General features: G+C 35.6%; 2 protein-coding genes across 13 annotated transcripts in view; one reads left to right on the top strand and one right to left on the bottom strand.

Moving 5' to 3' along the window:
- Nucleotides 1-26,234, top strand: part of LOC140666249 (uncharacterized) — a 308,424-nt gene that overhangs the window by 54,376 nt on the left and 227,814 nt on the right. The window lies entirely within an intron of this gene.
- LOC140666248 (RNA binding protein fox-1 homolog 2) overlaps nt 1-26,234 on the bottom strand; it is a 256,874-nt gene that overhangs the window by 19,382 nt on the left and 211,258 nt on the right. For 7 of the 12 annotated variants that reach the window (XM_072893213.1, XM_072893214.1, XM_072893222.1 and 4 more), the window contains one exon: nt 7,723-7,870. In XM_072893213.1, coding sequence (XP_072749314.1) covers nt 7,723-7,870 — 148 coding nt within the window. Of the gene's footprint in view, nt 1-1,704; nt 1,847-7,722; nt 7,871-26,234 lie in introns of all 12 variants that reach the window. The other 5 variants (XM_072893223.1, XM_072893212.1, XM_072893217.1 and 2 more) reach the window with 1 other exon arrangement.

Here is a 26,234-nt window from a genome sequence, read left to right as displayed (position 1 = left end):
ACGTGTAACAGGCTTCAAAGATTGATTTTCGTCCATATTCAAATTTTTCATTCCTGCCAATGCCACGTCCAATTCCGTAACGTTAAAATGAATGAACGATTGACGGTTCGACGCGCATGTTTGCTCCTAAAAATCCGACATGATAAAAAATTTGAAAAAAATGTATCCTACAGTGATTTTTGAATTCTGAACGCAGAAAAAATGCATGTGTGATTATCGCGACGTGATAATTCGCGCTGATCCAACAGTAGCATTTTAATGATTTTAAGCAATTCGGCAATACTGAATCAAATTTTTTTCGGATTTCTATCCTTTATTTTTTCGCTTAGCTTAAATTTTCATTTACCGGCAGATGAGCAAACGTTTTTTTCGCAAATTATAATCCGCATGGATTGAATAGAGTTAGATTAGTATTTGAGGGAAAAGGGATTTAGACGTCGTGCAGATGCAGTGAAACTGACAGGTAAAGCCTTAACGAGTGACGCGTGCAACTCATTGCAGTGAGTAATAATCCCCTATCGATTTTGATATCACTCGATGATTTTCGCCGTGCGATGAAGTGATATGGATGTGGCATATACTCGATGATATCCTCGTATTCAATTACATTTATATAACTAATTATTTATAGAATTACGAGTCATTAGAATTATTTGTGTAAATAATTAATAATCATCAATGTGAAAAATTAAATTTTAAACACGTATCTAAAACTTGAAAAAAAAAAGAGGAAGAGATTGCATAATAAATCTGATCATTAATAATGAGCGTTATCTATTAAGAATGTAATTTATGTATTTCATTTATTGATTTAATTCAATTTAATTAAATTAAAAAAAAAAATGTAATTTATGTTTAAAGAATAAAGATCTCTCTTTCTCTCTCTCTCTCTCTCTCTCTCTATCTATCTATCTTTCGATCAGATTAAATTCAAACAAAATCTATCAAATATCGAAAATAACCAATTAGAATTAGTAAAGAAAATGCTTCAATGTTTCAACCTACAAGTTTTCAAGCAAAACTTTATCGCGTGGAAAAAAACCGTGATATAAATCACGTTAACTACATAAGTACCGATCGTTAAGAAAAAAAAATCTCTCGAAACTTTATCGTTGCACGCACTCCTCTTTTGCACTCCGTTCGCATAAATTAATTATCGTCGTTATACGTACGTACATCGCCCGGCGAATCTACGTAAAAGTTTCATAAACTAAAATTTTTATTTTTGATTACTCACTGCAAGTGTGATTTTAAAAAATTGAAGAAAAGGGATACAAAGAGAATACGAAACAAGCGGTACAATACAGATTTTTCAAATAGCTACCTCGATCACTTTTTTAACGGTACTTGTCGGTATCTTATTAAAACTCTTATGACATAAACTAACTTTGATAATTCGAAATACATCATGTCGGATTATTATTGCATAAAAATTTTTTATATTTTTATTTATTATCTCTTAATTTTTTTTTTTTTTTTTTTTTTTTTTTTGTAATAATATCTTTGGTCGTAATTCTTCAATAAATAAAGGTAATATTATTATTATTTGTCAGCGATCTGTAATCACTTTAAAAATTATTATAATTTAATTTAATTTATGTAAAAGAGACACACCGACAATACCATTAACAGAATACGGAAATACCTTCGTATCGGCCGAGATTAGACGTGACCTGACCGTGATCGAGCCGAACCAATACTTACGTAGGCGCGAAGGGATGTAGACTCGTGGCCGCAGCTGCGGCCGCAAGCGGTCCTGTATTCCTAACCAATGCTAGTGCGTTGGTTGGGAAGGTGGTCCTTGGCGTTCCAGCCCTGCCGCGTTGTATGGCGACTCCTCTAAGGGCTGCAACAACACACGCAACAACGCGCGCACATGCTAATTATATGAGATAGCCTACCTTGCAGAAACTTACGTTGCTATCGACCAGGTTGCAGGTTGCTCCTTCGAGGAACTGCGGCGCACTTCGACAGCCAGCGAGACGAAGGGGAGAACGGGGTTTGATTTCATATAATTATAAATAAATTCAAGATCGATATTCTGTTTGAGGATTAATTTGTCAAACATTTGAATTGTCAAAGTTTAAAAATCTCAAAATACATTTTTTTCAAAGTTCTGAGGAAATTCGCTGATTAGAGCAGGGTGCGTTCGATATTCTTTTTCTATTTATCGTAAGCATATTTATAAATCTTATATAATTGAAATTTTTTTTTATTTGTGAGGTATATTTTTATCTAATTTTGACAACGATTTTTTTTTTGGATAAATTTGAAAACAATTTGTCATTTTTGTTAGCCAAATATTAAATATTCTTTAAATAAGACTCGATTATTCTGAAAAATGAAATTTTATTTAAAAGTTAGCTCGTTGAGAAATTCGTCAAATTCTTTTAATTTTCATTATTGAAAATTCAAATTAACATTTTGAAAGAATTTACGGAGTAAATCTTATGCGTCGCGAAGATGAGACATATATAGTAAAGGCAACTATACGAAAAGGAAAGAACTTGTGAGCACAGTTGGAATGTAGCAGACTCTTCATTTTATACGCGCATATCGACCGCACTGACGATGTAGAAAAACAAGCACGACAATTCACCGACAAACATATCTGACCCTGTTTGCACAGAGAAGACCTTCGATATGGAGCAGGAAATTTTGCTCTTCCTATCAAAGATTGGCTTTGGGGAATTGTGTCCCAGAAATAAACACGGAGAACATCGGAAGATCCGGAGGCGAAGGAAAAAGAGAGAGTGGTAGAGCGATAAACTTCGAAAAATTGAGAAATAGAAAAGTTGCCTTCCCTCTTGCTTCGCTTGCAGTTAACACTCGGGAAATGGCTCGATGCGAAATAAATAACTGCAACTTTGAGGAAACGAAATCTATCCCGGTAAAAATACACTCCTTTACGAATCGATCAATTTTTCGATGTGTAATTTTATCATTGCGATTCGCTCGTGATTGAAATTGCCATAAACTCTTGTAAGAGATCGCACAGAGAAGGGAAGACAATTTCCACCGCGTGATAATTATAATTTGCACGCTTTGAGGGAAAAGTGCTCTGTTGTGCGAGCGATTGAAAATTTTCAAAATCGCGAAAAGCAATACTTGAAAGTTGCACGCCTGATAAAAATCGAGATTTCCGCGACGATTGAATCCGATAAAATCGAAATTGAGAAAAGCGCAACACGGACATGGAATATTTTCTCAAAACGATCGTTCATTTTCCAGTTGATCTGTATAAAAGGTTTGGACAGAATATATTTTCTCGACAAAGTTGAACAGGAATGACGACGCAAAGATGTCGCGATTCGATTCATCCACATTGCGGAACAGCTTGCATGATCAGCCTCCGAAAGAGGAAGAAAGATCGTGGACGAACGCGAACTTCCGAAAGCTGACGATGCACAACGTGCTTGCAGGGTTTTTTTGTCCAGATGATGCATTTTAGATTCGCGGCAGCGAGCTTCGCTCAGTGAATTTCGACGAGATTATGATATATTAGCTCTGTATTTAGAGCGAGACGAGAAATAATTTGAGTCTCTATTAATCATATAGATTGTGAAACGGTGAACAATTATATTCGGAGATAACACAGAAAAGGGTTCCTTCATTACATTGAATGAGACAATTTACAATGAAATGAAAATCTGATCGTTACTTAGATACTTGTCTAATATATTACAAAAATAATAAAAAGAACGTAATTGGAATAACGATTCGCCATCGCCATCGGATTGTCGATATCACTAGATGAGATTTTAATTGTCCAGAAAGCGTAACAAATAAATATCGAGTTATTATGACATTATATTTGTGAAATATTTCTTAATTTATGTTTTAACGTTGATAGATGATATGACCAAAAGAACCATATAGGTACTGAACCTTGATGGATAGTGACTTTAATGAATAGCCGTTGTACTGACGGAAACGACAAATGACGTTGAGTTATCGACAGATCCAATAAAAAAAAGTTGGAAAAACAAACTCAGCGATGGAAAGAATTCTTTTTATCTTCCACTAGTCCAAGATGAAGTAATAAAAATTGTCGAATCTGCCTACCTTTTCATCGGCACGAAGTCATCTCGTCTTTTGGATCAGCTGCCGATCGAACGATTCAACAAGTGCTTTATCACTTATATAAATAATTCGCCTTAAATAATTCTTACTTTGAAGAGAACAACACACGCGTCCATTGAAATAATTTCACTTACAATTTTTTTGATTTAGAAAAAAAGAGATTTTTTATATTATTCTCATTGTATATCGCGACTAGTATTCTTTTTAAATATGTTTCAATAACTAACAGATTTTTCATTTAGAATATTCATGTATATACTTTTTTTAATTTTTATATAAAATTATTATTATTTTTATACTATTATTTTACTATATAATTTTTTTTCATGCTCTTCTAATAATAATATAATAAATATAAAATAATTATAAATTGATGTCTCTTCAAAGCGCTGATTATAATAAGACTTATACCGATGCGAGTAATAAAATGGATATATGCATTGTAGTTAGACTAGTGGATTCAACACGAGCATAACATCAACAGCATCCTTAACAGACATCTACCAACTGTGCAAATAACGCGCGTGATGTTAGCGCAAAGGGAAGTTAACGATCAACGACGGAAAGTTAATGGTCGATTACCGGTTATCTAAAGGCGGGTCAAGAATAAGAGCGTGATGCATAAATAGCAGGCACATTCCAAAAAGAAGAGTGTGAGGAGTTTGTGTAGGAGCAAGGGGTGAGGCGGTGTTGTAACCGCTTCATAAACACTTTGTTACCAGGTTCGCGTGATCTGTGGCACAGAAATGTAATCAACACTTTCTAACGTATTATGTACTTATAACAGTAATAACCGCATTCTCTGAACTTTCACTGGTTATTTACATTTATTATTCTTCCGAAACTTCGGTTTTCAAGACAGGCTTATTAAGAGAAATAATCTTATAAAATATCTCACTTGACAAAATTCTTTAATTAAGTAAAAAGAAAATATTTAATTAAAGCATTTAATTTTTCATACAAATTTACCGATAGAATATTGCTTTTATTAAAAAAAAAAAAAAAAAAAAAAAAAAGATTAATTCGTTTTTTAAATCTACGTTTTACAAAATTATAGAGAGAATGAGCAAATAATATATTATTAGAAAAGTAATTCATTCTCACTCCGACGTTTCGCGAACGCAACATACGCGACGCCTGACCGCCGGATTTATTCCGGACACGAATTTAAAAGCCAACCATGCTGAATGACCGCTGTCTTCGGCCGAATTTTACGAGTGCGCGTGACACGCCAATTAACGGCCATTAATTAATCGACTGCGCACGCGGTGGCAGATCGCCCGACATGCCGTTCCGGCCCGGAGGAAATTCAAATTTATGGAAATATGGTCCGATGATAACGCGCCCGGCAAAGAACAGTGATATTACACTCGCGAACAATGAAAACATTGTCGACCGGTTTAATCGGTCCGCCTGCCTCTTATTCGAAATCATACGTTAAACGCGCGTTCGCCAGTCAGTTACAAAATCTCGTAGTAAAAAAAAAATTCGTTGAATACGCGTTACAAATTCCGTGCACGGCCACCGCGTATATAAATGAACGTACCGTCGTGCAAGTTTAATCGGAAACCAATGAGCCTACGAATTAAATATTAACCCTTCATCCACTCACTTTGTTCGAATTTCAATCGCTTTCATCTCGTATATGTTTTGTTTCACGCGTGATCGTGAATATTGAATTTTTATACAATGTATAAAAAAAGAAATGTGAATAATTCTTTTAAAAATAATTTGACGTTGAAATATTTTGGCGATTTACAGCTATATCATTACTTAATCGAGAATTAATGATCTGTTAATAATTAATCTCATCACGTATTTCATTGAAATCGTTCTCTCACGTTTAGTGATAAACATTGGTAGAAATCCATGTGATTACTTTCGGCCACAGTTCGAGCATCGCCTGAAACGAGGATTCCTTCCTAAGTAGTCGATCGGATTTGACTAATAGGCGAAAAACATCGACATAATAAATGCGTGACCTAATAGGAGAATATATATGTACCTATATATATATATATATATATATATATATATATATATATATATATATATATATTATATAAAAGAAGGGGCAGAGAAAGGAACAGTATATCGCGTTCATCCGACTAGTATCAATGCAACAACCATGGCAGAGCATTCGGGTGGTGGTAATTGTGGTTCGTGCACAAGTGAATGTTTAAGAGGTTTCTTTCCACTCTGTATGCTACACTGCCAATCATGAGTACATCGAGAAGAGATAGGTGGCAACATCAATTATCGAGTAGTAGAAGAGATACAGTGAATACAAGAGGGTAAAGGAGCGGAGAAGGAGGGAAGATACGCAGGATAGTTCGTTAGATACGAGCTCGATACGATACGATATTAAATTTGTGCGGCGGTTTTGCGGAGAAAGGTCGTGGAAATTCCAAAGAGCGCTACAAATTCGCTAAAAGCGAAATAGATAATTTTTAGCGATATCATGCGCGATAGAAATAAGAATAACACGAGTAAAAATATCGTTCTCTGGTGAATTCGCGCGTAGTAAATTAACCGACGTAAATTGAAAATGTGTATTACTGTACAGCGAGATTGCTCTGGATCTTGCTTAAATAAATTGCGGATATTTCGCGACTGACCGTCCCGTAATGGAATCGCATAATAGGATCTCTTCTCTCCGAGGAAAAAATAGTCTGATTAAAAATGAAACGTCGACCGATTAACTCGCTGATGCACTTCGAGGGGTGACAATCAATCGATATACGTATAAATATCTTCGCGTCTGCACATTCATTAGTAATACTATGAAAGATAACGATTTAATAACGCGTAATAACACCATCATGCACTTTAATTAAATTGACGCGTTTTTGTTATCATTATTTATTCTAGACATTAACGTCATATTGCTATAGTAATACTCTTATTGAACTGACTATCCTGACAGTGAGGTGTACAACTTTTAAACAAAATGAATGAGAGGAAAAAATACGTTAATTTATAAAACATTTTTACCAGCGAGAAATTTCAACTATACTTCGTGAATGATTCGACATCGATTAAGAGAACTTTCTTTACAAACCGCGCAACGCAAAGTCGAACGTGGAAACTTGTACGTAGATCTCACCAAGATTTACCTCGACAATTTTTATCAAGCTCAATGCAATCGACCTAATTACATCGAAGTGGAAAGAGCTCGCATGATCGCGCGGTTTCCGAACGATAATAGAAAGGGAGATGTGCGCCTTTTTTTTTTTTTTTTTTTTTTGACATTAGATCAGATTTTTAAGTAATTTCCATCGCGCGACGATAAAAAGCTTTCAGCGTCTTTTCACAAAGTTGCTTTTATCCAGAGCGGATTTTTTGAGCATTTTTGACGCACAGAGGACTCGACCGCGTTTCAACCTGCGACGCGAGATATTTCCAATTGTCCGAGTCTTCACTTTTATGTTCAAATGCGTCCTTTTTCGCAAAAAAGAATCGCGCACTAAAAAAAGATTACGAAGGAGTTGATTGGGGCGGAAGAAAAAAGGAAAGGAGGGGGGGAGGGGGGAAAAGTTTTAGGTGTTCGTGCTCGTTATGGTATCGTTTATGCAATATACGAATATATACGTATATCTCGGTGTCGCGCGTGTGGTAGGATCTTTGCTCAATCAGTACCTCCGTCTCGCTGCCGCCCTGGGTGCGAGGACGAGCGGTGCAGCTGCAGGGGATGGGGTCACCGCGGCCGCGGCGACCGCTGCAGCTGCAGCTGCCGATGGCGCCGCCGCTCCTAGCCAGCTCCACGGCATGGCCGGCAACCTGTATCCTGTTTTTGTCACAGACCGTTAGTGCGTCGTGTCGCTCCCGTAATCGCAATGGCGGGGGGGGGGGGGGGGGGGCGCGACCGGGTCTTAATCCACTCCTCGTTCAAGAAACTTCGGAAAGCTGCACCACGTGTCGGCAATTGAATTACTCGATTAAGTTAATAATCAAGTTAATAACGGTAATCAACGACAACGTGGATTCCGTAAATGTTGCTCGAAACAATTTCGCTTCATATTAAATAAAGAGAATTTCTTTCGATAATTTAAATCGTTTGTTGGAGTGGATTAAAACCTCGAAATTCTGAAGCTCTCGTTAAGAACGTCTTTTCATAAATCATGGAAGCCAGTTTTCATTACAACGATATTTCGAGAACGTCAGAACCATTGTTGTGATTTAAATGTTTCGTGAATAATTGGCGCGAGTTATTTCGATGTGGTTCACACAGACGGTCGCAAAATATTGTTGTCAATTAAAACTATGAGTCATGTTGCGCAGAGAAACGGTTCAGTCAAACGGATTATCTCGCTATTTCGCTGATAATCTTGTTAATAGTACGTTAAAATTGTTTCGAATTGAAACGCTTTTCTGCGCAATAAAACAATATTTGATATGTTTGATAATTACAAATTGAGTATCTTATCCTATTGATAATTTGTGAGCGGATAATGGCATTCTTGGTGTCAGTTAGCGAGTTCTTTTTCTATCGTACAATGGGAACATTGCTGCAGCTATCATTTTAATTTATAAATAATATTATCTATTTCATAGTCCTCTCGAAAATTTCCTGTCAACCTATTTTTCAATATATCAAAATGATATATAAAATAAAAAATAAAAATAATTGTACATTACAATGTCGTATGTATGTACAACATGAATAACATATGAATATTTTAATAATTGCTATCGTTGTTTAAAAATTATTATATAATTTAGATTTGAATCTAATTGTAAAAGTGTTGAATACACGCGTGTAAGCGACTAATATATAATCGCACAATTTTCTTGTGATTTAAATAATTGAATTCGCGTTCAAATTCCATCGTACTTGTTAGATTCGGTATAAAACCATTCGATATTATTGGAAATTCAGGACAAATGGATATAAAAATGATAATTAATGTGAGAGCTGTATCTGCGCGCGCGCATCGCAAATCGAATATTATGCAGTTATGTGCCCTCGAAGCACCGTTCGGAACATAATTCAATGTGATATTGGCCTCTTTAAATGTAATTATTAGCAGATCGTATAATAGTAACATCATTATCGAAATTGCCTCAATTGTGCCAACTAGGCAATCGGAAAATGTTCGTGGACATTTACTTGCTGCTTCACCGCGTTATTAAATTAACGCCAATATATTGAGAAAGAAATTGCGCGCCATAAATATTATCTTGACAAGCAAAAGTCGTGCGAAAAAAAAAACATTAATTTAGATGTTATTTTATTAACATTCGTCAATTTGAATTTTTAGTTAACATGATTACATGATTACAATTTTGGACGATGCTGTGAAGGCAAATCAGTATAACAGACATGATTGGGCAAAGAGAATCCCACCGTGACGAACAAGATGAAATTTTATGCAAGGCTCCGCGGGACTGGCTCGTTAAGGCAACTCTGGATAGATTTATTACGTTCTCGAAAGTTTTCTAAAGCGTTAAATCGTACGGTATGAGAGGGTAAAAAAAGAAAAAAAACCGGAGAGAAAAAACTGCGAGATTTGATTATGGCTACAAGTCGGCGAATTATACTGATGCGGAAAATCAAAAATGGATTAATTACCTCGGCGTAAATACTTTACATAAAGCCATTTCTCATTAAATTAACGAGAGCGTCTTGTTCAAATTGAATGCTTTCAAATATGAATTTTTTAGATGTTGTACATTCGCTTCTATCGTTTAGTCGATGAATTGAGCAACCAATCCTAAATTCGATTTAGAATTCATATGCAAGCTTCCGTTTTGGTGAAAGCGATTAGGATTGTAAGGAGAAAGCCCTTTAGCTGTTCTGTTCGATTTTGCAATATTACTCTCTTCGATCGATTTGGAGAAATAATGTCGATTAAATAATAATTGGTATACTGTAAAAGTTAATGTATAATTTTCTCATTATCAAACATGCATTTAAAAAAAGAATTAATTTAAACAAAATTATCGGAATAGAAATTTAAAATATTTTACAATATTGCATTAAAGTATCGTGTACTAACTTAAATCGTATATATTATTTTAATATTACACATAAAATATATTTTTTATGTAATAGCACAAGTTAAAAAAAAAAATTTAGATATTTAATAAATTTGTAATATATATACTTAACATCATATATCAAAAGAGAGAGAGCAGAAATAAGTATAGGATTTTTTCGAATTGATGAAGAGCAGTTTGGTACACGTGGCTAACATATTGTTAATCACTGTTCATTTTTCATGCTAGTTTATTTGCTAAACGACCACAATTTTGTATGTTTAGTTTTCAGAGTGCACGAACGAAATATTAATTACGATATTTGCACACTGATTTATTGCCAATCAACGCGGTGCCATTCATGCGTAATTGCATATTTGATTTCCGATATAATTTTATACACTGCGTACTCTTGCATCGCGTGTGTATATACTCACTCTTTTTTTCCTGTCAAATGCCAAACAAAAACCTGACAACCGTATACAATTATACTGATTTACATTGTACCATTATTATCGTTATCAAGAATATTTAAAATGTAAAACGATCACTAAATATTAAAATGTACCGATCTCTTTTATTTCGTAGTATAAAAAAAAATAATATAGCTCTAAAAAATCCTTCGCGAAATGTCGCTATTATTATTATTATTAATTGTAGTCGACAAAAACGAAATATTTTTATTTCGTTCGCAAAGTACGTAATATCAACGATGTATAAAATTACAAATTCTTTTTGAAAGAATAGTTGAATAAATTCCCGAGGAGGCTTTATATTATTGCGTCTTGAAAGGCGCAAGAGAGGGCACATTAGACTGCGAGCATTTTATATAATTAAAACGACAGAAGAAAAAAGGACCGACTAATGCAGAGCATCAACTTATAAACGAAAGAAAAAAAGGACACAAAGGCAAACACGAATCAAAAGATTATCGTCGAGACTTTATAATTGCTAAATTGTACGTCTGTTAAATTGCGAGACTCTTAGATTGTTAAATATTTCTTCGAGTAATTACTCGCAAAGACCACTGGCACGATTTGTAATTTTCCGAGTTGTAATATTTGGTCCACTTGATCTTGAATTTCGAGATTTGTAAACATGAATTTATGATATTAAGTCCGTTGAATATTTTATACATAATTTCGCATGAAAAATAAATTTGACGAAAATTATTCCTATGCAAAGTTTTACGTGATTTCATAATTGGTACATGTATCGCGTAAATTCTCGTAAACATTTACACGTTGCCGATGTGTGTAAAGTAGCAAAAACTCTAAGCAAAATCGAAACCGAACTTTACAGATTTGCGTGTAAATTAATTACGCTCCTTCTCTCTTCCTTCATTAATTAATTCCGCTCAAGATATGATAAGTCGGATAACTTAAGATTGAATGAATAAAATGAATAAATTCAGAATGAACCGTTTCTTTAATTAAACGAACGTAAGAAACGACTTCGCGGAGAAGATTAATTCTCTCATTAAAAATTTTTAATTAAAAATTTAATTCGACCGGAAAAATTAATATTAAGATAATTATTGTGAAACGCGCAATAATAATAAACTAGATTACCAACAATAATCGCTTTAGGTGAAAATATAATTAGGCAATCAAATTAACAAGTTGGTCGGAAGAGCGAGCACGATCGAATCGAATAGTATATTTTCCAATTTCACGCAAGATAAATGCAGGAGTAATATTTTTACCATTTCATAATACTCGCTTATCAATTATTGCACGGTAACTTCTTGTCGCGCGCTATTTTCAACGCAATTACTTGGTAATGAGAATATCGGAGAAAAAGGAACTTTTATCGCGTTACGTGAAACTTTGTTATCGCGCATCTGGACCATCTGATCTTATCGGAATTATTTCTGATATCTCAATAGTGACGCTTCTAATGTATTCACTGCCACGTAAATTTCATATATTTTATTATATAAGTACTTATTACTTGTTTTGTATCTGTAAAAATTTACTGTAATTCTGTCAAAATTCTCTTGATATGTCCAACAGAATGTGAGTCACCGTGTCCGAAACTTTAGACGATGCATCTCTAGCTGCCAAGTATTCGATGAATTTGCAAATTTACATGTACGTTATTTATGCATGGAATTTTACTGTATCGTTGATGTAACCCGGAGGGAAAACGTTTTTCGAGAGATCACTGAGCTGTCCTGCACAAAATCTACATTTTATTTCAAATATTTCGAATTTGATCTCATTCCGTGTCGTGTTGTTGTTGTTGTTGTTTTTTTTTTTTTTTTTTTTTTAATCGCTTTGCTGATTTTTAGAAAAGTAGGATTTACTTTCTGACAATTTTTCATCCTGATTAAATGTCAACGTGTCTCGTATCATTTTTTTTCGGACGTGACGTCTAGTATCGCGAATTGAACGCGTTGTCCGGAACGGCGTAACGTTTTATCCCAATTCACGAGGCAGGCAAACGCGTTAAGAGAAAAACGATCCGCGGAGATTCGGCTTATGCAGGGGATCAACGGGCGCGCATTTGCGTGCATACGCCGAGAGTCGTCGGCGGTGTGCTGTGAGTAATTAATATGATTGAATCCTCGTGGGAACGGGGGGAAGGAGGCGGGAAGAGGGGCAGGGGGAGGGCTCGTGCAGCTTTGAGGCTTTCGTTTCGCGGCCGGTGACGCGCACGCGGAGAATAGGAGAGGGTCGACTCGCAACGCGCGAGAGGGCGGCGACGATGGTAGGGGGTGCGGTGAGGGTTGCTGGCAGGGTTGCTACGAGCGATCAATAAATGCCGCTGCCAGCATCCACCCCTGGACCCACGTCTCTCCCACGTGTCGTCTCTCTCTCTCTCTCTTTCTCTCTTTCCTCTCTCTTTCACCCTCTATTTGCTTCTCCGTCCGTTGTTTCCGTCCTTTTCCTTCCTTTTCCTTCCTTCTCTCTCTTTTTCTCTCTCGCACACTTTTATACAGCGCGCCTCGAGACTCTCTCCCTCGCTCGGGATACATGCTAGTCGATACAATGAAAGGGAAAAAGAGAGAGCTCGAGTTTACCAATGTATTTCCCGAGCGAGATTTTACAATCGTTCCTTGCGAGAGAACCGTCGGTGACAGCGACTGAGAAACTGACTGTCTCAATGGCCGAAAATATTTGCTCGGTGTTCTAATTCGCGTTTAGGGAAACGGCGTCGCTACAAGCTGTGCGATGCTCGATTGATTTTCTCTCTACTAAGAGAGACGACAAGAGGGATCTCATTTTTGCGTCAGCACGTGAGAAATTGAAGGATTCGCGCAACGTGAGAATGAAGGTAAAGCTCGTCATTTGTAAGATCCGCTTTAAACACGAAGTCGTATTTAAATGTACCTTATACAAATTACGGACTTACTTCGGTCTTACATTGAATTCTGCAATTCTGACGCGTTTCGAAAGAGAAAGCGAGAGAGAAATAGAAGAGAGGTAGAAAATAAAGGGCGAGGTCTTAATTCAATCTTAATTTTACACGACGTATAAATTATACGAGGGAATAGAATATTGGATTCCGGGGAGAAATAAGCGAGGAATTGGCTGGTGGATTCGGTGTTTGAGATTATTCGACGTTCCTGAAAATGACAGCTACCTCGCGTGCGTGGCGAACAATTGAATCGACTTGCTTGCCTCTTCTACGTCGCGCGTTCTAGTCGTAAATCACGAGTACTTAAGGAGTAATTAAGTCGCATTAACTTTACAAAGCAAGCGAGACTCGAGATCGAAGATCGTTTCACGAAGATTAAAACGTTGGAGCGATGATTCGCTTGTTCGTTTTTACCTTTAGCTGCAAAATTATAGAGTAGTATGTGACAGTTTTTAAAACAATCATCGTTTTTATTCATAAATAATAGATTTCGCGAAATTGTGAACAGCAACGTGGCAGTACAGTAGATTTCAATTCAATCGAATATATCTGATATATAGAGTTGGAAACATTGTAAAATATTGAAGTTATCTCACAATTTTAGTTTGCAATTTTTTAAAATAAACTTTCAACAAACAGAGTTTTGATAATCGATAAAGAAAAATTTTCGTTAATTTAAATCACTGACTCAATATAGCGCTACAACTGTGTAACAATTGTCTTTCTCGCGAATAATGAATACCATTAGCGGGCTAAAAAGGAGAAATATCGTCGGCATGATGACTTTTCTCGCGAAGTTTATTAAACTTGGGAAGAAGAATAGCGGCGGAAATTAAAGCGTATACCGCGGTAAGCATTTCATAAATAACTGTGCCAATAAGTTATCGCGAATTCCGAGTTACGAAAGATGAGAAAGGATACAAAACCGATTTAACGTCTTCTTCGGGAACGTCGATGTTGAGGGTGAAAAAATGCGGAGTAAATGCGGGTGCTGACGTCGAGTAGGAGAGGAAATAAGAGGCGGGATTTAAAATGGGCAAAGTGAACAATAGAGAGTGAAAGAAGTAAGAACATACACGGAAATAGGTGTGAATACAGCCCGTGGCAGGCTGAAAAGTCAGTCAAATGCACTAGAACCACAGTCGCATAACCCAACGAGTAAAGCAACAGTGATTAAGGTGTGACGTTTACATAACGTACTTCTCTTGGCAAATTACTTGGAATTCAAATCAACGCTCACAGGACTAATGACGTCAGCAAACAAGGATACTACTGTACGCTGTCGCGACCCGACGAGAGCAAGTGATAAATCTTCGGTGTGTCCGAGACACCCGTTACATCCGCCCCTCTCGTACGGGGGCGGCAGGCTTTGAGATACACGGGATGTTCCTCGAATAGGAACAAGCGTTTATTACTAAACACGCCGAATCTATAATAAAAAAAAGGAGCTTCTACGTCACGCGAGATATGTATTATGTAATTACTTGGATGTGCAGAATTAGATTGCGATTCCTCGAGCCAAATCTTGCATAATATTCGGTTTGTGAAAACAATATGTACTGAAAAATAAAATTAAACACAAGGGATGCTATTACGAATAAATGCATTCCGCGTGCGCCGAGGATACATTTAGCATCGACTTGACTATTACTGCGTTATACGGTTACTATGACACTATCACATCAAAACTATTATTAATTATCTCACTAGACAACGCGAAGTTCAAAAATCTCGATTGGCAATTTCGATTTTGGTCGAGTAAGACGGAAGCTCGCTCCAATTCCTCGAGCACGGAAATCTTCGGTGCGCTCTCTCACTCGCGTTATCGATCCGAGCTCGCACTCGGCATCACACAGGCGAAGGGTCTCTCTCTCCCGAGGGTCAAAAAGTTCCTTCGCCATATCCCAGAGTTGCAATGAAAACTGTTGCCCCGCGTGAGACGGCGGAGACAACCAAAGTTCCTGAAGCGGTGAATAAAGGCGCATTCTCTCTCGCATCGAAGGTAATAATACAGGTACAATATATACGTGTTTCTTGCTACACAGATAGACTCGATCGCAAAGGTATCAATCGGCCTCGACTCGTGTGCCGACTCGCTTGATATATGATTCCATGCACTAAGAGATATTATTCGTTCCAGAAGTATATAACAATAACGGTTTCCGAACGAAAGCCATTCAAAGATACTTCCGAGCAAATGGTGTGAGTGAGTAATAATACGCCAAAAAAGGAGATGCAGAGATTAGTGTGTATATATACATATATATACATATATATATATATATAAATATATGTATACACATATACATATATTTACACATATATATATATATATATATATGTATGTATGTAAAACATGTGTGAGCTCTTTTCTACTTTCACATCTCGCAAAAAATCACTATCTACGGGACACGCGATCGTAGGAATTCAACATTGTTCCCAATACCGATACTAGATGCTGCGTGTTCGCGTGACGTGCTCTCGCGATTCTGAGATCGATAACGGTGACTCGATGCGTGACGCGAGATGTTTCGAATTATTTCATCTATGTAAAATTGCTTTCACCAATGCTCAGGACTTTAATTGTCATCAAAAGTTTTTATGAACAATTATTATCGGGAAAATTTCTAGTCGCGACGAAATAGCTATTATGTTTTTGAAAATAAAGCCATTCTTTTTATTCGGGAAACTACACGTCAATGGTTTTCAAACTGCGCTTTTCTCATGTGTAAATTAATAATTCGCGACAAATGAAATGAAATTCAATTCTGAACAGTTACCGTGAATTTAGAATCTATTTAGTAAAAAAAAAAAAAAAAAAAAAAAATTTCAATAAACCAATAAATAAAATCATAAAATATATCTATCTTTTTATTAAATGATTTAATTGTTTCGAGACCAAATTTATTAATTTTTTTACTTTATTATAGGATACTTTATATTTTATTATGTTATCAAGATAGTTTAATATCAAGATTATAAAATGCGATTCTCTTATCGCAGACTGTCAGAAATAGCCATGTGAATTAAGTTTCAATGATTTGACAAATTTTAACTGCAAAGAGTAGTCTTGTTACGTCTCGTTCTGATTAGAGCAGTAGGTGAAAGCTCAAAGTATGAGAACCACTCGACCGTTTCGCACATGTCAAAAAACGTTAACGCGTACGTTATTACGGTGCAAGAAAACAACATTTCGGCGTTGATCGACATCCACGAAAGCTTGGGAAAATTTTGCCATTTTCAGGTGACTATACATAATCATTTGCTAATAATAATTTAGTGAATTTATAAAATATCCTCCCTTCCCTTCATAAAAGCCGAAAATACGATCGACCGAATCGAAACGGTTTTCATTTTTTATTATTATTTTTTTTTTTTTTTTCGAGAGCGATGATGACGACGACGTCGTCCATCTCCTCGCCATATTTCTTATCTTCACAAAACAAAGCGCACTCCCGCTTGCGGCCCACTACTAAAACTTCTGGCGGTGCTTGCACGCTCAGCGGTAACTAATTAAGGCTACGCACTGACGACTAATTAGTGGATGCCAGGCTAAACAATCATTAAGAAAGATGGACGTTATATGTGTACAATCGGACTGTTTCTGAACAACGCTCCCTCCTCTTTTAGGAATAAATACATAATTAAAAAGAATCGAAGAAATTTAAAAATAGTAATAGGTACAATAATTTTCGAAAAACAAAAACAATTTTAAGCATTAAAACCAAATTTGTAATATATCTTCAATCAATCAATCAAATTATAAATTTAAAAATTTAATTTAAAACTGAATTATTCGTAAAGTACCATCTTAGCATTATTTAAAAATAAAGATAGTTCCAGTAAAATTCAAAGTTCAAAAACTCATACTTGTTTTTTCGTTAACATGATTTTTATATTAAAAACATGATTGTTGATGTTTGTAATTGTGTTAGCATAATTGTCTCTCTCTAATATAAAAATTTTAAGGGAGCGCGATTATTCAGATACACTCTGTATATTATATACTTGTGTAATTGCTGAAATATCGACGACGACGACGACGACGACGACGACGACGACGACGACGACGACGACACTCGCACGATTCTTTCGTATCGTGTGCGATTTACTCGCGATTATACTTGAATGCGTAATTAGAGAGACGTTGTTTTGCCGAAAAAATTTCGCAGACGAATATTGATGCACGCGATTAAAAGATTCGCTCGCGAAAGAAAGAAATGGCGAGCAACGTGGCCGACACGATTGACGATTAATTAAACAAAGGACGGTGTATACCAGAATTAATTAGTTACCACTAAGTCAAAGGCGGCATTTGTTCGAGCATGCAGCAACCTTCGCCCGTTCAAAAAATTATTTGTCATGTCTCTCGCCAACTAACACACCGTGCCACGATCCATTAACATTAATCAATGACAATTAATAAACAGTTCCAAAAAAAAAATTATAATAATAATAATAGTAAGAAGAGTAATAAGTATTACAGACTGTGCCGCCATGGCAGCCCGTACGTGAAGTAGTGACAGAGAATTAACGAAAAATAAGAGAGAGAAGAAAATATAGAAAAAAATTGTATCTCGAAAGAGAGAGAGAGAGAGAGAGAGAGAGTAAGAAAACGGAATAATTGAGAACATGCTTTCTCGTGCCTATCGCATCTCTTCTCGTTCTTGTTATTTTTATCGTTTAGTGATGATACTCGCGTCGGTTAGCTTGTGCAATATGCATCCTGCATTGAACGATACATGTGTAAGAGGGACGAAACAACGCACGAGAAAGACACAGAGAGAGAGAAAGAGAAAAGAGAAAAGAAGAGACGGAGACAAAGATGAAGAAAAAAAAAAAAAAAAAAAAAAGAAAAAGAAAAAGAAAAAGAAAAGAAAGATAACACGATACTGAAAATCGCTTCCACAAACTACTTCGCAGCTTGTAATGTATACGTTATGAGTGCACATATGTTTGTTAATCGTACGATACTGCCAGGACGGATTATCATACGTGTGAAATTACAATATAATAAATATGCGCCTGCGTGTACATGTATACGCTGAACGTTTCCGCGAACGTATAATACATGCAGACGCATATTATATGCGTATCGGTATATAGATATATATATATATCAATATATATATGTAATGTATATATAGATATATTCACAGGTGAATCTCATATGAAGGCAAGCCAAGGCCACGACATGAGACGTGCAAATTAAAAAAGGTAATAATATTAAAAAAGAAGCAAGTAAAAAATTCTCTCCCAAAACCGCTCCAACCACAACCAAGCACAACCACAGGCAAGATACGGGCCTTTATGTCAACGAGACAGTCATCAACCAGTGAATGTGGCGCATTACCGTGATTATTATATGTAATAGTAACAATTTAAAAAAAAAAAGAATATCTATATATAAAATGTATGTATATATATATACGTATGAGGTATATACGAAAGGCGGGTTAATCGACGACGGGGAGGCGAATATATAAAAAGAGGAGAGGAGGGGAAACATGTAAAACCGGTTGCACACCGGATAATCCGATCGGATAATTCGATTAACCGATTCTCGCTAAGCGATTCCACCAACTTCCGTCCACGTTGTAGTCATACTCGTGGACGTGAAAGGAAGTCGCATAGTGGTATTAGTAGTTAACCGAGGTTAACGGACGTCGGGTACATCCGGCTCTGACGGTGGTAGAGAACTCGAGAGGACTCGCGCAGGAGAAACGAGGCGGGATTATATTAAAGTAGAGAGACGTAGTAATCTCGACGGGACCCCGATTAATCGAGCTGGCGGCGTAAGTGATCAGTATAAATACGTATAGATAGGACATACACGCAGAACAAGCGCGCGACACGACGTCGGGACCGGGATTGGATTAATCGATTAATCTACGTTTTAATCTAACATAACGAGGACTGTTTTTTTTTTTTTTTTTTTTGTTTTTTGTTTTTTTTTTTTTTTCAAGTGCGGTCCGACCCGGCCCGGCGGCGAGACTATGCGACCAAAATGAAGCGACCAAAATGTGTGCCAAGAAAAGGTTAATGTTCATTATATACGACAGAGAACTCTCGCAGGTCATTCATACGGAATTATTGTACGTAACGTAAATATTGTACTTCATGCTTTTATATCACTGGACAGATATATAGAGCCCTAAGATTAAAAACTACCAGGCGAAATTTTCGGATATTTTCTCGGAAATTCTTAGGATTCGTCGAGGGTGATCCGAGATCTCGTGTGACGCGCCCTTTTTTCTCTCCGACGCTCCACGTCTCTATCCGAAATCGGAAGATCAATTTTATATATTCATAACGTAATGCATTTTAGAGATAATTAAGTTAACAATATACACTAATTTTTAACTTTTTTATAATTAACCAAATTTTCAGTTTTTTGTGCAGCGATTTTTATGCCTATAATGTAAAAGTAAAATTTAATTTAATCAAGACCGAAGATTCATTAACAGAGACGCAGGATCGAGAAAAGAGGCGCGTCCAAGCGGATTCTGGTTCATTTTGTGACGCATATTCTAAGCGATTCGCGTAATTCTTGCGTATTTCGTGCTATATCATCACAGCTATTCGTTACTCGCTCAAGTTCCGTTCTTTTGAATTTGCTTTTCTTTTTTCGTTCTTTTTTTTTTTTTTTTTTTTTTTTTTTGGTTTTTGTAGGAAGCAGGCCGTACCTTTCAAAAACCCTCGCTTTCGTGGCTTCTTATTCGATTATCGTTCATGTCTTCAGCGTGTCTCGAGGTAACCTTCTCTTCGAATTCTTCCGTAAGGATCCGCTTTGGTCTCTTGTATTGGGAAGTTGATTGTTTCGGCTGCTTTCTTCCTGATGTCCTGCTGCTATTTCTGGTTCTTTCATGCCGTTGAAGTGTCACAGGGCGTTTCAGTCGCAGAAGCGTTCAGTCTTGGTCTCTTTTAAAGCGTATTTATAAAAGATGGATTCCGTTCAGATCATTTATTTTCCAGTATATTCAACATTTTATTTTGAAATAATTTTGTGTATATTGAAAATCTCGAATTGACGAACTTAATGAAGAAGACCTCCTGGTTAGATTCGTTTTTGATTCTCGCTTCTTCAAACGAAAAGCCCTGCGTGATGTTGCGTTCATTTTTCATGCTCCGTGGATCGTTGTTGTAGATTAGAATAACGTGAATGAGATCGCGTGAAAGATGATAAAAATCGAGAGAACAGAAAAACAGAGAACTGAAAAAAGAAACAACAGCGCGTCGATTTTTGCCTCGATCGAGTGATGAAGATAATGTACATACGTGACATGCAGATATTACAATTGAAAAGTTTAAAAGATTCGATTTCACGGAAAATGTTAGCACCGTGCGATGAATTTCGAATGCATCCATAAAAAATGGCATCTATGTTTAATTAATATTTCTTTAATTTTCTTCTAATTTGAAATCTTTGATGTTAATCTTATTATCATATCAATTTTTACTTTCTAATGCAGTTCAATACGCATATTTATGTGCATTTATGCACCTTTTCTCATCGCTTGATGCTAGATTTTCTTGTTATACGGTATTTAATTACAAATGAATATATTCACGATAAAGTTAATTATAAGCGACACGATCGACGCTTTTAATTAAGATTAACAAGCTTACAACGGCATGCATCATCAAAATCGTCGTCATTGGTAAATAAGCACGATCTCTCGAGAATCAAATTGTGTCTTATAAAAGTTTCAACACTTTGAACTACAACTTGAAACTTGGAACAACATTAAATAACATTTCACGATTCGGAAATGCCAAATCAAATTTCCTGTACTTCCTTTCTTTTATTGGTAGTTTTAACTTTAAGGTATCGACACGGGCTCGCGAGGAAGATAAAAAGCTCTTAACGTTTGGCGATTCTAGACATTTTGTGAAAAATTTATCGTAAGAATAATGCGATATAAAACTCGAGCGATTCTAGACTTCGTATCCACTTGTGTTTTATGATTCTCTCACAATTCGCGCGGTTTCGAGAATATTGTTGCCTGCAGTTTCGTTAAGAATGGTCAAAATTTACTCAATTTGTACTAAAACTTACGCGTAATAAACGTCGCAAAGGCAATAAAATCTTCTACATCGAGAGAAGCAAACTTTTTCCCGGCGGCAATATCAATTTTCTTCGTACGTTTCCGACGCGACCGCGACAGCGCGAGTCAAGTAAAAGAATTCTGACACGGCGTAAAATTGGAGAAAAGAACCGGACCGGTCGGGTAACAGGGAGGAAAAAGACAGGAAGACGTAGGAAAGCGGTATGAAATGGAATGAAAATTGTTAGAGAGGAGGCGGAATGTTCCGGGAACTGCGGAGCAGAGTAGTAATATCGTCGCGAGAAGTGCGAGATTGGGATAGATAAAGAGACAGAGGAGCGATCTAGGAAAAGAGGAAGGATACCTCAGCTTCCGGCTTTTCTTCGGATTCGTTCTCTTTTTCTTGGCTTCTTTATTTTTTGTTTTGTTATCCCATTGCTAAATTGACGTCTGCAATTGTGCGCATTCGACGGGAATTTCGAGAAAAATAAAAATCAACTATTCTTTCTTAACATGGCGTGGACTGTTCGGCACGAAAAAGGACGAAGCAGGACGATTTCAATATTTCCGCGAGCATGATTTCGAGAGCGGATTCCGTGGAGAGTACCGAACGACGACGTTTCGATGAATAAATGGAGAACAGAGCGCGTCGACTCGGAAATATCCCGACTATTCGCAACGGAAAGTTCAGAGGCGAAATGCTTTTGCAAGAAGATCGGAAAGTGCGCGGAATGAACATGTCGACGGAATGATCGCGTAGTTAAATAGGAAGAGAGAACTAGAGAGAAAAGCAGATAAAACTAAAAATTCCGTTCGTTAGTTTTCTATACTTCAAACTATTTTAAGGCTCTATTTAAGGCTCCACGCAATATTAAACAATTCAATAAAACTATTTATCAAGTTCCACCTTTAATTAAAAGTTAATTATTCTGTTTGTATAATTTTAAATAATTTTACGAAAAATATAATTTTGTATATATTATGTGTATTTTAAGTTTATTAAATGGAATTTCTTAAATAGCTGCTCTCATATCTGCTTACTCTCTAATTTTCTCCGACGAATGACAGACACATGCATGATCGTGCAATCGGTGAGAATCGGTTTTCGATTAACTCGTCGACGATGTACGGAAAGTAAAGATTCCTCTTTATTGACTGAGATGTGACAAATCGGTCCGCTTATGCGTTACGCAGATTTGTTTCGGCGAACAGAGTGACAAGAGCAAGTTGCTCTTGTATCGATTAACGATTAAATTTGCTTTGTTGCTATTCGTTTTGCTCCAAGCCTCGATGACATAGTTCTTCTCGAAGCATTAATATTAAAATATACTTTGTGTGTATGTGTTCAAACTTCAAACTAATTATTTAAAAATATCAATTATTTAAATAATAAGAATATTTACAAATTGTATCATATTAAATTTATGTAAACTAAAAAAATGCAAATACTTGTCACATTTTATGTCTATAGTTTAAAAATTTGTAAAAAAAAATTAATATTTTATAATTTTTAAAGAATTTTTTTTACTCTTGATAAGTATATCATCGAGCTTGAGACAAAATTGAAACTACTATCGATTTCGTTGCTATATAAAAATGGTTATATTTATTATTATTGTATAAAATTTACCCGTTATGTTTGTTTTGCAAAAAACAACGATTTCTTTTTACTTATCATGTACTTGTCACGTTCTTGTCCTCGTTTCATGTTGGTATTATATAATTAATTCGTCTATTTTTGTTGTCTGTCTCTTTTCTCGTCTTATTTCTGAATTCTAATTTTTTGTTTTCACAAATATATACTTCTACGCGTCTCTACGCAATTTTCGTAAAAAAAACATTTAATCGCCCAAACACAAACACTTTCATTTGACAGTTAACTATGTAGGCTAGTCACTATGCACTAATGTGTCGTGTGTCTTAATCTATCAATTTGTATGAATAAAAATCTACTTTCTACATTTGTAAAGTGGGGCATTATGGCACACCATTGATCAATGGATCAATAGAAGCGAAATAAATCACGTCATTCCATATATCTACGGTTATTTTATAACAAATTACCCCAGTTTACTCGTTTGGCGAATAATCGATGTCACGATCTTTGGAATGTCGGTTTAACCCTGTAATAGAGTACAGTCATGCGGTTGCGTAATACTGTTCTACGTCTTCCTACGTGGATCCTGCAAGTATACATTTCAACGCCGAACACGGCAAAAAAAAAAAACAGTCGTTTGCAGGTATAAAAATCTCACGTGAGTATAAAAATAGTTAGCGTAAAGGACGATGAATGATGCGTTACACTTGCAGAATCACGTGAATTTAGTTCTACGTTATTTCTTCTAAACGGCATTTAAAGTGCAGCCGTATTTCTTCTGTTCTATGTAAATGTAAGTAGTCTACGCGTACGCTAATTATACCAAATATATATATATATTATATATATATATATTATATATATATATATATATATATATATATTATATATATATATATCTAAGGTAACGCTCACATAATCACTAAAATTAATACCCTGTGTTTGTTTTGGCACGTTTAACTTATTTATATCCTCATAGTGTTATCCGCGTTGCTTTAATAGTCGACAGTAAAATAAAATCGAATATCATTAGGCTTCGCGAAAATAATAAATGAGCGAGATAAATGATGCCGATTTATCAGTATTTGTTTCCGCAGTCTCGATAAAAAATTCGTAGATGTATAAAAAAACCTATGTAATTACCTATTATTAATACTTTATACCCTGTAATCGGTTTATTAAATCTAAATCTACGAGTTACGATATTATCGAGTAATTTACTTGCCACTGGGCTTTACGTTTGTATACACATACATATTTGTATTGGTATTTGTATTAGAGAAAAATATAGCAAACTATCAGTTAAAAAAATATATTTATAAAAAAAAAAAAGAGAAAAAACATTTTGCAATGTGTTACGCTGCTGCCATTTTAATAGACTAAAAGTAGTAGCACATTTTAAAATAAGAGTTTCTACATTTGAATTGAAATAAAAATATTTACTCAAAATACGAGAAATGCGTATTCCAATACTGAAAAAGCCATATTTCGATAAATTTTGTTATAAAAAAAACAAGAATATTTTTGAGGCTAAATAAAACTATTTTATTTTTGCCTTTTGTAAAAATGTATAATAAATTTAAAAGAATTCAAAATATAAGAAACGTGGTAAAAGTATTAGCTCGCAAATCAAATTCTCGTCCAATTATAATTTCAAAATAACGCAACACTTCGCAATCAGTTTTTCTCTAGATTCTAATTGTCGGTTCCTAAATTACCACATCGTTAATCTAAAACTCACGCGCTTCATGGCCGATTTCAAAACGATGAAATGCTTCGTGAACGTTGTTTCACGTGGAGAACAACGCGTATCACAAAACGTAATGCCAGTTTAATGTATTTTTGATATATGTAAGTAATTTAATATAAAATTGTATTTAATTTTCAATCCCGGACTTCACGATAATATCATCATATCAAAATATTATTTTATAAAATAATAACGATATTTTTGTTTAGTATACTCTGCCGTTTAATTTTTTTTTTTTTTTTTTTTTATTTATGAAACGTGTTTCTCTTCCATTATCGTAACTTATTTTGGTCCCGACTGCTTTGTTCAACGCATTTTTCTCCGCGTGAGTGCAACAGCTACTATTACTCCTCGTAGTTTTCTTACCATAAAGGCGATGATAAGACAAGGGGAACGACTTTGCTTCGGTTCGAAAGGAACAACAAAAATAATTGATTGTGCGAGAGAAACTTAGGAAGGGCTGAGCATGGTATTTCTCTCCCAGATGTGATAAAAAAAGACAAGTACAATAAAAAAAAAAAAAGATATAAAAATGTGTACGTAAACAGGAGAGACAGTCTTTAATCCCGAGCTGGCTGAACGACGAGCAATTAGTTGTAGGTAAATAAATATTCTGGATCACCCACCTTGCTTCTGCTGGGATCATCGAGAACCCTATAAAGAAGGGACGCGAAAGATCCCGTTTTCACATGCTCAGCGAGAATTCTGCTGAGCACCCATTTAGGGTCAGTGTAAGACTTGTGTCATCCGAGATCCATCACGATGACCAGAAACAATACACGAGCACCACGCTTTGCTTCGTGTCGCTTTCACACGGAGACACGATTCGAATGAACCGAGACGGCGGGAGATTGAATAATTTTTTTTTTGTATGCGTAATTTTCGAAAAAAATCAAATAAAATTTTTTCCTTGCATGATACAATTATCATTAATTAATATTGTTTATGTTTGTTATTACTTATTTATCTAAGAAAAAATTTAATCAAATTCAAGTTTCTAGTAGAAGGAAAAAAAAAAAAAAGAAAATATTTCTTTATCATTTAATAAATTGTCCTAATTTATGTTCTAATAATAAACGTACCTACTTTATGTACGGAATTAATTTCGTCAATCAAATAAAAGTCATTACTGTCAATTAGTTTTGTATCGAATTAGGTTTGAAAATCAATATCTTCACGTTATCATTTTTATGCGGAATTATTTTTCTTCCGTCGACTCTATCCATTCGACGACGCGTCTCTAAAATTCGCGCGAGACAGAATGTATCAATGTAAACGAAAAACAGGGGACCTTGGTCCTTCTCTGTGTGGCTATACGTGGCTATTCGTTTTGGCTTGGTCGTGGTGTGTGGCGGCTGTTGGAAAGACTTTTAAATAAATACGTTATCTCTCAAAAGTGTTTTTCGCGCGATAT

Source organism: Anoplolepis gracilipes, chromosome 5, assembly GCF_047496725.1.
Source record: "Anoplolepis gracilipes chromosome 5, ASM4749672v1, whole genome shotgun sequence".
Lineage (NCBI taxonomy): Eukaryota > Metazoa > Arthropoda > Insecta > Hymenoptera > Formicidae > Anoplolepis > Anoplolepis gracilipes.
Note: the sequence above shows the minus strand (reverse complement) of the source record. Positions and strands in the feature narration are given on the sequence as shown.